Raw genomic sequence first — 10621 nt, forward strand, 5'->3', positions numbered from 1 at the left:
CGTCCTCTGATAGGGATGAAGCCCAAGTTCCGGCTGCCCCGACTGGGGCCTGACAGCAAGGCGCCTTGAGGGAGTTGGGGTGAAAGGAGGGCATTCAAGGATCCCACCCCTCTCCTCCCCTCCCGGGTCCGGCCTACTGCGTGGGCTTCAGTGCAGGTTGTCTGGGCCGTAGACACAGCGCTCCGTTCTCCGGGCGCAGCCTGGCACGGGCTTCCCCGAGCAGCTCCGCCCGGGGACCGCGGGAAACCGCCCGCAGTCTCAGATCCACCCTTTCGGGCTCCGGGGGCGCGGGCACCAAGGAGCAGGGGGTGGCGAAGCGGAGAGCTAAAAGGCAGGAAGAGCCGCCCTCTTCCAACTGTCACCAGCTAAGGGCAGCGGGGATCCGGGGATCCGAAGGGCTACCGTCCCGGCGGCAGAGATACACCCTGCGCGGCCTGGCCCCGACCTCCACAGCGGGAGGGGTTGAGGGGTGGTGGTAAACTGGGGTGTTTTCCTAGGTGCAGGAGGATTCCCGAATGTGGGGCGGGGGGCCTCGGGCTGTGCGTTGGGGTCTCCGGGGCTTTCTGCCCGCGTCTGTGGGCAGGAAGAGGGAGAAGACGTGTGTGTACGGGTATGTTTGAGCGTCTGCACTCGGCGCTCGAGCAGGTATCTCTAGAGGTGCCGTGAGCCGACCGGAACCGGCTACCAAGTTACTCAGCAGGACACTCGGACCCATTTCTCAATATCCGAGCCTTTTCTCTGAGAGGTGCTGGGTGTGTAAGGGCCCCCGACCGAGCCCAAGGAATAACCGTGGCCTTGCAGGAACGAGAGGCAGAGTCTCATTGTCCTGGGCCCCGATAACTGCTCAGACTGGGAGCCGGGGCTGGGACTCTGCTGGGTCTCGAGCCCCTCGACCTCCTCTCGGGCTCTCAAATTTCCTTCCCCTCTCGCTAACTTCCTTGGCTCAGCCGATCCCAAATTGCAACTCCCGGCACTAGGGCCGGTCACTAATAATAATAATAATGTTGGTATTTGTTAAGCGCTCACTATGTGCAGAGCACTGTTCTAAGCGCTGGGGGAGATACAGGGTCATCAGGTTGTCCCCCGTGGGGCTCACAGTTAATCCCCATTTTCCAGATGAGGGAACTGAGGCCCAGAGAAGCGAAGTGACTCGCCCACAGTCACACAGCTGACAAGCGGCGGAGGAGGGATTCGAACCCGTGACCTCTGACTCCCAAGCCCGGGCTCTTTCCACTGAGCCACGCTGCTTCACTACCCACAGGGGGCTGCCGACCAGCTCCGTCTACCATCACCTCTCCTTCTGGTACCGGAGAACACAGGGGAAACCTCCGCCCTGATTAGAGAAGCGGCGTGGCTCGGTGGAAAGAGCCCGGGCTGGGGAGTCAGAGGTCACGGGTTCGAACCCCGCCTCCGCCGCTTGTCAGCTGTGTGACTGTGGGCGAGTCACTTCACTTCTCTGGGCCTCAGTTACCCCATCTGGAACATGGGGATTAGCTGTGAGCCTCACGTGGGACAACCTGATGACCCTGTATCTCCCCCAGCGCTTAGAACAGTGCTCTGCACATAGTAGGCGCTTAACAAATACCAACGTTATTATACCTGTTGGACCACAACTTTCCACCTCATCAAAGTCATCTTAAAATCCCACCTCCCCTTAACAGGTCTTGAGAAGCAGCGTGGCCCAGTGGATAGAGCTTGGGCCTGGGGGTCAGAAGGACCTACGTTCTAGTCCCGGCTCCGCCGCTTTGCTGCGTGACCTTGGTCAAGTCGCTTTACTTCTCCGTGCCTCAGTTACCTCATCTGCAAATGGGGATGAAGACTGTGAGCCCCGTGCGGAACTGTGTCCAACCTGATTACCTCGTAGCAGAACAGTACCTGATTAACAAATTCCATAAAAAAAAGGCCTTCGCCATAACTCTCAGTGCTTCAGATCGCATTAACCACTTCTTGCTTGAGGGGAGAGGAAGGGCTCTATAGAGCCCGTGGTGCCCAGGACTGGGAAGGGAAGAAACTTTGAGGACAGTAGAGGAGGCTCGATGAGGAGAAAGTAATAGGCGAGGTGGGGCACCGGTAGCGGAAAGAACACGGGCCTGGGAGTCAGGGGATCTGGGTTCTAATCACGACTCCGTCACCTCACTTCTCTGGGCCTCAGTTACCTCATCTGCAAAATGAGGATTGAGACTGAGAACCCCACGTGGGATGGGAACCGTGTCCAACCCAATTTGCCTGTATCCATTCGATTCAGTTGTATTTATTGAGCCCTTACTGTGTGCAGAGCACTGTACTAAGCGCTGGGAATATACAACTCGGCAACAGATGGAGCCAATCTATCCACCCCAGGGATTAGTACAGCGCCTGGCACACAGTAAGCCCATAGAAAAGATCATAATAATAATTATTATGATTATTCTAATCCCAGCTCTGCCACTTAGCTGCAGCGTGACTTTGAGCAAGTTACTTAACTTCCCCTGTGCCTCATTTATCTCATCTGTAAAATGGGGATTAAGACCCTGAGCGCTGTGTGGGACAGGGACTGTGTCCAACCCACTCACCTTGTATCCACCCCAGCGCTTAGCACAGTGCTTGGCACATAGTAAGCGCTTAACAAATACCATCATTATTGTTATTAATGTATTTCCAAATTGATGTCCTCCTTCAGCACTTATGTATATATGTATATGTACAGTCACTTTAGCCCGATTACTCTGTAATTTTGTGTCTGTCTCCTCCCCAGTAACATCAGTAAGATCCTTGAGGACAGGGTCTGTGACGTGTTTCTGCTGTACTTTCCCAAGAATTTAGCACAGTAGGTGCCTAATAAATAACTTTACTTCTTCTACTACTCCTAATAATAGTGGCATTTGTTAAGCCCTTACTATGTACTAGGCACTGGACTAAGCACTGGGGTAGATACAAGACAATCGGGTTGGCTAGAGGCCCCGCCCCGCGTAGGGCTCACAGTCCTAATCCCCAATTTACAGATCAGATAACTGAGGCACAGGGAAGTTAAGTAACTTGCCCAAGGTCACACAGCGGATTAGTGGCAGAGCTGAGATTAGAACCCAGTTCTTCTGACTCCCAGGCCCGTGTTCCTTCCACTATCGATATCCCACTTTACCTATTACTCTCGCCTCATCGATCCTCCTCCGCTGTCCTCAAAATGTCTTCCTTTTCTTTGCCTCTTCTCTCCATTCTTGGGCACCGCGGGCTTTATATAGCCCTTCCCCTCCTCTCCCTCTCTCCTGCCAAAAAAGGACTCTTCAGAGCAGAGGGCAACAGGTGTTCCCCTCTGCTCTCGCTCCCAGTAGTCTCAAGTTCAACGCCCCCCTCCACCAGCTTCTACAGACTAACGGTTAGAGCGGCGGCCAGCTTTGCCCTCTCCAGTGTCCCTACCCGGTGCTTGAACCCTGGGAACGAGGGGTCAGGTCCTGCCCTGCCTTGTCCCCCACCCCCTAGTCGCCTTCCCACCCCCAGGTCACTGCCCTGAAAATCACCAACTTTATCAGCACGAACGGAAACTCAACTAATAATCTGAGAATGCTCTCTGCCAGTGGTACCTTTTGTCGGTTGGAAATTCAAAGCCCTTGAACCCAGGGCCCTCTCTCACCTCCTCCACACCTAATGCCCACAAGCGGCGGGGGGGGGGTGGCAGGGAGATGGATGGGGATAGAAACTTTCTGCCTTTTCGCTCCTAGGCTGGGGGTTTAGGCTGTGGAAAATCTGACCCCAATCTTTTTATGACTTGCAGAGGAAAGGGGTGCTGGGATCAAGGGTTGCGTGTGTAACCTCGAAACCCGAGCAACGGTGAGAGGAGGCGGAGGTGGGGGACGGGGCAGGGACCCTGCCGCTCGCCCTGCTGCTTGGAACGGTGGCTCCGTGTTCAAGGGGGCACCAGTGAGCGGGGGCGCCAGGGAGAGGGAGGTCATCCGGGAGGGGTTGGGTACGGTGCCCAGGTTGACCCGAGGGGTCACGGAATAGAGATCACCTTCCTCGAAGGGTGAGGGGGTCGGGGACGGGCCACCAGCAGCCTCTTCTTCTTCCTCTTCTCCCAGTCCCAAGTACGAAGGACGATGCGGTGGGGCAGACACAGGGTCGGGAAGAGTTGCACTGGACGTACGACCGAACGGCGGGAGGCCCGCAGCCTCTTCGTACCATTTCCGGGCAGCACCGGTCGCGACACCTTCAGCTCTGAGATGGGGCGTCTGAGTCGCCATTACCAGGAACTGTACCCTAAGGGGGGTGGGCGAAGGGGTCAAGGAAGGAGCGGAGGGGCTCCCGGGGGCTGAGTTGGTGTCCTGTGGAAGGTGGAGGCCGTGGTACGGGGGGAATAGTCTGACCTTTGACCAGCCCCTTTCTACAGCGAGTGCAGGCCAGCGGCTGTGGAGCGGGGCCCGTGCCAGACGCTGATCCTGAGTTGGCGCTATGACCCAGAACGCCAAGCCGGCGACTCCTTCTACGGCGGCTGTGGTGGAAACGGGAACCGCTTCCCCTCCCGCAGCCTCCGCATCCAGACCTGCGTGACCCAGAAGGTGGGGTCTGGAGACCGGAGACTGCAGGCAGGAGCGCGAAGGGAGGGCGGGGGCCGGGGTCGGGCCCGGGGGTGAGTGGGCACCCGTGATGCGTGGTCACCGGGCCAATGACTACGGGGCCTGGGAGGCATGAAGAGCTGGGACACCTAGCCGCCGCCTAGGGTTTGGGGAGGGTGGCTAGGTGGTGCGGTGGTGGCGGTCGAGGATGGAATGCCAGCTGGGGAGGGTTCACCCGGCAGAAGACAGAGGGGGAGGCGGGGGTGGAGGAGGAGGGCGCTTGGGCCACCCTTTGTATCTCTTCAGGGAAGTCAGGGGCTCAACCGGACGTGGGTGAGAAAGTGGTGTCTGACGGTGGATGAAGGTGACGACGAATTCCACCCCTTTCTCTCCAACCCCCCCGCCACCGCATCCCCGTCCGCTCACTCTTCACGTCTTGTCCCTGCGGGCCGCACCCACCCTCTGGCCTTCTCCTCTTTCTCTCGCCCAACCCCGTCCCCCTCGCCGGCCCCAGCCCCATTCTTCGCATCCACCCTTCCTTCTCCATCCCTCGCTCGTGGCCCCAGTCGCCGTTCCCTACCTGCTGCTCCAGATCCCGCCTTTAGTTGGGATACCGGTGCGTGCCAGGGAGGAGCCTGAGCCCGCTGCACAGAGGGAGGCCTGGAGCCCAGGTTTAGCCTCCGTAGATCTCAGGTACAGGAGATACACTCCTCCCTGAGGCAGGGCAAAGTGAACCGGTCCTGGGGGAGCGGCATCTGGGATTGAATCCAAGAGAATCAAGAATCAGGGTACAAGCTGTCTACCCTCACCTGACTTGGCTGAGTGTGACAGGGCAAAAGGGAAAGGAGAAGTTGTGGGGGGAGCAGAGGAGGTGGAATCTGTTGGAGTTCTAGAACCAATTTCCTGCACCCTGCTCACCTCCCTGTCCCCTGCCCGGTTTTATCACCGCTGACCTCTGCAACTGCTTGTTTGCTGTTGCCTTCGCCATCAGCCTCACCCTCTTCTTCCTCCAGCAGTGAGTGATGGGAGCGGGGTCCCATCGCCAGCTCCGACCCACCTTGTCCAGGGCTCCGGGAGCTCGGAGGAAGAAGGGCAGGCGGGGAATCAAAGCAGGGGACTTGGTTGGGGGGAAAGCGGGAGCCGTTGCATTTCTGGGGCTCCCTCACCCTGGGTCTACCCCCTCCCATCCCCCCAGAGAGGCTCGGCCGCCCAACGCCTGGATTGGCCCTCCGATCTCTGCAGGAAGAAGCAGAAGTCCAGGGAGTCCCGTGGGAAAGAGTTGGAGTTGGAGTGAACGCAGGGGTGCAGGGAACAGACGCCTTGTCCACGCACTCCAACTGCTGAAATCGCACCCTGCCCGATAGATTTGCATCAGCCACAGATAAGGATCCAGATAATAAAGTGACGTACATCAGGAGAGGGACTGTGTCCCTCTGTGGCTGTCCCAACCGCCTCAGACACCTACCTGGTGGGTGGGCAAAGGGACCTCCCTCTCGTAATAGCCCCTCCTTCAAGACTGGGTCAAGGAATCCGAACCAATCTGGGCCAAGAACTGCCCCCTCCCCTGCCTCTCTTTCCTACCCCAAGTCCCTCCCCTCTGAGCTTCTGTTGCCGGGCACCCAGGAGCCACCCAGCCCCTCGTCCTCCCGTCGTTCAGTCGCTCAATCCATGGTATTTATTGAGCACTTGCTGTTTGCAGAACCCTGTACTCAGCACACAGGGGATCCTGTCCTCGCCTGTCTTTCTGCCGCTTGGTAAAATCAGTCGGTAGACCAGGAGAGCAGGGGTGGGAGGCCCGAAAAGGGTAGGCTAACGATGCCCTTCAACCTCGACTTCAGTCCCGGCCGTCCGGAGGTCCGGGGCTCCCACGCAACGCTGGCCCCAGCCTGGCCTTGCTCAGTAACCCTGCTCAGGAAGAGTTCCCAAGTCCCAGCCTTCCGGGCCACGGTTCCCAGTCCGGCTCGGATTGCCTCTGGTCCCGCGGCTCCCGGGATCCCAGGACCAGACCGGCAAGCCTTTCTTTTCCACCTCATTCGCTTGGCGCTGATGGCACCTCCCACTTCACAGCTGGGTCCGAATTTGTATGTGGTCTCGATAGTTGCCCAGATGGGACCCGACATCCAAAAAGCTCCGTGAAGCTCCGTGCACGGGCCCAGACCTAGGCACCTGCAGCAATCTTTACCGTTTGTACAGAGGGTGGGGCCGTGCCCTACCCCAGCCCCTTCGCGGGTAATCTCTTCCCCAAGGACACCAGCCCTGCAGATCTGCTCCTCCTATCTGTTGAGGCCCTGGCCCCCTGTACACCCTCCCGCTGTCGTCAGCCCCCTCCCCCCCATCCTGGACCCTGAGATCACCCGGGCCGGGGCTCCCCGGGGACACGGGCCGTGAGAAGGGTCCCAGCTGCCTCATGGGAACTGAACACCTGCGGGTCTGTTCCTCCCTCCCAGTGGAGTGGAGTGGCTTCAAGAAGTCCAGCCAGCCCCGCGGGGCAAAACCGAGTCACGATGGAGACCGCACGGTCGACGCTGCCCCTGCTCCTGGTCGCGCTGGCTCTGGGGCCCGGCTCGGGGGAGGTCGTGACCAGCTTCTCCCAGGTCCCGGCCTGTGCCCGCTTCTTCTTCCAGGATCAGGAACCCGAGGGCTTCACATCCATGAATGTCACCCACCTCTGTCAGCGCTTGCGGGGCAGGTACTTCTACGCCACTCTCTACGCGCTCACCTTGCGCCTGCCCCTCTACTCTGCCTACATCTTGGAGGAGTCCACCACCTCGCGGCCCAACATCGACTCACGCAGCTGGTTCCTGGAGCCCATGGTACGGTCCGGCCTCCTGCCCCTCCACCGCCCAACCCTGCTTCTTCCTTCCCTCCTGCTCCCACCCCCCAACTGAACGCCCGATACAGTCCCCCAGCCTTCCTGGGAAGCAGTACGGCCTACTGGATAGAGCACGGGCCTGGAAATCCGAAGGACCTGGGTTCTAATCCTGGCTCCGCCACTTGTCTGCTGTGTGACCTCGGGAAAGTCACTTCACTTCTCTGTGCCTCCGTAACCTCCTCTGTAAACTGGGCATGAATACTGTGAGCCCCATACGGGACAGGGACTGTGTCCAACCTGATCACCCCGTCTACAGAACAGTGCCTGACCCGTAGAAAGCATTTACGAAATACCATCGTCATCGTCATTATTATTATTATTATTATTATTGCTGAGGCAGCGTGGCCTAGTGGAAAGAGCCCAGGCCTAGGAGTCAGAAGACCCGGGTTGGAATCCCTGCCTCGCCATTCGACTGTTGTGGGATTTGGGGAAGTCACCTCACTTCTCTGTGCCCCAGTTTCCTCTTCTGTAACCCGGGAATCCAATACCTGTTCTCCATCCTCCTTAGACGTTGAGTTCCACGTAACCTGATTATCTTGTACCTTACCTCAGTACTTAGCCCTTGGTGCATATTAAGCGATTATTAATTCACTGGCCTCACCCCCAAACCCACAAGGAGTCCCAGCCCTGGCCTGATGATACCTAGCCCGTCCTCTAGACAGAGAGCTCACTGCGGGCAGGGAATGTCAGTTTAATCGTGCACTGTCCCTTCCCGAGCGCTTAGCGCGGTGCTCTGCACGCAGCAAGTGCTTAACAAATACGAGTGAATGAATACCCGTCTCCTCAAAGTGCTCTCTGATATAGAAATAGTAGGAGGAATGGTGACGATAGTATCGGATAAGCGTTTACGGTGGGCAGACCAAAGTATAACCATTGGGAAAGGATACGCAGCTGAGGATCAGACATGGTCCCTGCCTTGCCTTTCCCTCTGTAGGGATCTCTTTCCCTCTGGTCCACCCTTCCCTCACCCTCATCCGTTCACCGTCCGCAGTTAGCAGGGCTGCCGCTGCCGGACATGGAATCCCCGTCGTCCTCACGGCTCCAGGGACAGATGGCGCGGTTGGAAAAGAGCCAGGCGGTGGACAGAGACTTCCGCGGCTCGGGCCTGTCCCGCGGCCACCTGAATCCGAGTGGTCACCACAGCCGCGAAGCCCAGCTCGCCACCTTCACCTATAGCAACATGGCACCGCAAGACATAAAGTTTAACAGTGGCCCGTGGGCCCGTTACGAGTCCTGGCTGCGGGACGCGCTCCTTCCCACCTGCGCCATAGCCCATGTGCTGACGGGAGTGTTGCCCTCCGGGGCCCGGCCCGGGGAGGGCACCTGGCTCCGAGGCCGGGTCAACGTGCCCCTGGCCTTCTGGAGCGCCGCGTGCTGCTCCTTGCCTACCGGCGCGGCTGAAGTCCACGCCCGCTTGGCAGACAACTCGCCGTCGGCTCAGGTCCGCACGGTCTCCCTAGCTGAGCTCGAGCACCGCCTGACTCAGGCCTTCGGGAAGCCCGTGCGCCTCTTCCCTGCTGGCTGCCCCACACCTGACACGGACCCAAGGCTCGAGGCCTGAGAGGTCCCTTCCGCCCAAATAAAGTCCATCATGAGGCTCGGGCTCCGTCTGTCCGTCTGAGGTCGAGGGTGGGCGGCCGCCGAAACTCGGGCCGGGGGTGGGGGTCCTCGAGGGTTGCCTATCAAGCTTGGCATGAAACAAAAACTCCTCACTCTTGGCTTCAAAGCTGTCCATCCATCCCCTGGCCCGCTCCTACCTCGCCTCCCTTCTCTCCTCCTACAGCCCAGCCCGGACGCTTGGCTCCTCTGCCGCTGCTCACCTCCTCACCTGGCCTCGTTCTCACCTGCCCCGCCGTCGATCCCTGGCCCATGTTCATTCATTCAATAGTATTTATTGAGCGCTTACTATGTGTAGAGCACCGTACTAAGCGCTGGGAACGGACAGTTCGGCAACAGATAGAGACAATCCCTGCCCAGATGACAGGCTCACAGTCTAAACAGGGGAGACAAACAGCAAAGCAAAGCAAAGCAAAACAAAAACAAGACAACATCATCAAGATGAATAGAATCAAGGAGATATACACCTATTCGCAAAATAAATAGGGTAATGAATGACATATACAAATGAGCACAGCGCTGGGGGGAGAGGAAGGGGGAAGAGCAGAGGGTGAGGGAAAAGGGGGGCTCAATCAGGGAAGGCCTCCCGGAGGAGGTGAGCCCTCAGAGGACTTTGAAGAGGGGAAGAGAGTTAGTTTGGCAGATGTGAGGAAGGAGGACAGCGGTAGGACGTGGGCCGGGGGTCGACGGCGGGATAGGCGCGAACGGGGGACAGCGAGGAGGTGAGCGGCAGAGGAGCGGCACGGACGGGGTGGGCAGTGGAAAGAGAGAAGGGAGGTGAGGTAGGAGGGGGTCGAGGTGACGGAGAGCTCTGAAGCCCAGAGTGAGGAGTTTTTGCTTCGTGCGAAGGTTGATAGGCAACCACTGGAGGTTCTTGAGGAGGGGAGTGACATGCCCAGAGCGCTTCTGTAGGAAGATGATCCGGGCGACGGAATGAGTCAGGAGGAAGGGAGATCCGAAAGGAGGCTGACACAATAATCCAGTGGGGATATTATGAGAGCTTGTACCAGCACGGTAGCCGTTCGGATGGAGAGGAAAGGGCGGATCTTGGCGATGTTGTGAAGGTGAGACCGGCAGGCGTTGGTGACAGATTGGATGCGTGGGGTGAATGAGAGAGCGGAGTCAAGGACGACACCGAGGTTGCGGGCCTGTGAGACGGGAAGGATGGTCGTGCCGTCTACAGGGACGGGGAAGTCAGGGAGAGGGCAGGGTTTGGGAGGGAAGATGAGGAGCTCAGTTTAGACATGTTGGGTTTTAGGTGGCGGGCAGACATCCGGGTGGAGACGACCTGGAGGCCGGAGGAGATACGAGCCTGGAGGGAGGAGGGAACAGGGGAGGAGATGTAGATTTGGGTGTCATCTGCGTAGAGATCCTTGACGCGGAATACCCTCCCTCCTCACATCCGCCAAACTACCTCTCTTCCCAGCCCTCCTGAGAGCTCACCTCCTCCAGGAGGCCTTCCCGGACCGAGCCCTCCCTTTCCCTCTGCTCCTCCCCCTTCCCCTCCCCACAGCACTTGTGCATATTTGTACATGTGATTTATCACTCTATTTATTTTATTAGTGGTCTATATCCATGATTCTATTTATCTTTATGGTACTGATGC

The 10621-nt window shown here is 58.4% G+C and overlaps 1 protein-coding gene across 1 annotated transcript; it reads left to right on the top strand.

Moving 5' to 3' along the window:
- Nucleotides 1-7030: 7030 nt before the first annotated feature.
- On the top strand, nt 7031-8977 carry LOC114810098 (endonuclease domain-containing 1 protein-like). Its single transcript, XM_029059852.2, has 2 exons — nt 7031-7339; nt 8390-8977. The coding sequence occupies exons 1-2, from the start codon at nt 7031-7033 to the stop codon at nt 8957-8959; spliced, it is 879 nt and encodes a 292-aa protein (XP_028915685.1). The 3' UTR covers nt 8960-8977.
- Nucleotides 8978-10621: the final 1644 nt, after the last annotated feature.

Source organism: Ornithorhynchus anatinus, chromosome 3 (assembly GCF_004115215.2).
Source record: "Ornithorhynchus anatinus isolate Pmale09 chromosome 3, mOrnAna1.pri.v4, whole genome shotgun sequence".
Classification (NCBI taxonomy): domain Eukaryota; kingdom Metazoa; phylum Chordata; class Mammalia; order Monotremata; family Ornithorhynchidae; genus Ornithorhynchus; species Ornithorhynchus anatinus.